The sequence below is a fragment of the Anneissia japonica genome, unplaced genomic scaffold (assembly GCF_011630105.1).
Source record: "Anneissia japonica isolate Jap-2015-1 unplaced genomic scaffold, ASM1163010v1 scaffold270852_len1317_cov99_single, whole genome shotgun sequence".
Lineage (NCBI taxonomy): Eukaryota > Metazoa > Echinodermata > Crinoidea > Comatulida > Comatulidae > Anneissia > Anneissia japonica.
The window spans coordinates 1-1,317 of NW_022725229.1; the positions used below are offsets into that span (position 1 = coordinate 1).

Below are 1,317 nucleotides of genomic sequence, written 5' to 3' on the forward strand. Positions count from 1 at the left end.
GAACTATCTGGCAAAAGCTAATGGGTCAGTAATAACTTTTGTTTGTCGAAAGAAGGCGCTAACTGTACTTAGAGACATTGCCCTCAATCATTTTTTCCTGTAAATTCTACTTGCATGGCTTAAGGAGAAAAATTCTGGATGCATTAAGGAGTGAAAAATCTAAGGAATAGCTTTTTAAAATTTACTTCATTTTACTTTCCAGTTGCATATGCACAGATTGATTGGCATGATTTTGTTGTGGTGGAAACAGTTGATTTCCAGCCTGATGAACCTGGCCACTTCCCTCCGCCAGTCAAGCCATCAGAAGTGGGGGCTAGGGTCATTGCTGAAGAACGATATGAGCAGTTTGGGGTAAGGCTATTATTAATAATCATTATAAGAATTACTGTTTAAAATTATATCATACCTGTATTAATATATAATTACAGTGTTAGTACAGTACATACACTGTAAATGAATTTCAAAGAAGCAAAATAAATTAAAAACATGCTTGGTTTATACAATAGTTTAGGTGATTTAATGCTGGTTAATAGGAAGTTTTTGCACGTGAAAAATTTGTGTGAGCTTACGTTCAGCTAACCGTAACACTTTGTTAACCGTAACCACAATCCCAGTGCAATTCAAGCGTAGGCCTAGGGCCTTAACTTCTTTTGAAAAAAAGCCCCCCTCTTTATTTTACAAAGTGGCTTCAAAAAGAATCCCATCCAAAGTTCACAAAAAAAAGAAGCCCAGGGCTTCAATTTGAGGTTTTATGGTATTATTAAAGATGTAATATGAGAGTAAGGTAATAATGTGATGTTTCATATTTTTTATTTGAGATGGTTGATAAATGTTATGCCTTTTCAGGAAACTCTGCATGAAGAGGATGATGTTGTTATGGATGTTGAGAGTGAAGAAGAAGAAGAAGAGGAGCAGGAGGATGGGGAAAAAGAAGAAAGGAGGCAACACAAAGTTGCTGAAAAACCGAAAGAAAAGATACAACCAGCTGACCAGAACACAGAGGTTCAGGACATGGATGAAGGAGTAAGTCACATGACTACTTTAAAGTACCTATATGTTTCATAATGGATGATATCACTAGTGGAGATATTTGTATCAAAGTACTTTCTTTGCTGTTTAATGAGTATGGAATACAGAGTTCTTAACTAGAATTTTATGTGTGTAAAGTTGAAACATGATGAATTTATTTTAACAGGATTCAGATATGGAGGAAAGCAGTGATGAGGAGGAGCCTCCGATTCCAATTCCGCCACCAATGATACCACCAATGCCGCCAGCACCAATGCCAGCGTTACCTAGAGAGACCACACCTATGCC

General features: G+C 36.9%; 1 protein-coding gene across 1 annotated transcript; it reads left to right on the forward strand.

Moving 5' to 3' along the window:
• Positions 1 to 202: 202 nt before the first annotated feature.
• LOC117112690 (splicing factor 3A subunit 1-like) lies at positions 203 to 1,290 on the forward strand (the record flags this gene model as incomplete). The annotated part of the gene is made up of 3 exons (XM_033255830.1): positions 203 to 351; positions 847 to 1,023; positions 1,196 to 1,290. Coding segments are annotated over 3 exons (421 nt in total), but the record flags the coding sequence as incomplete, so codon positions are not given.
• Positions 1,291 to 1,317: the final 27 nt, after the last annotated feature.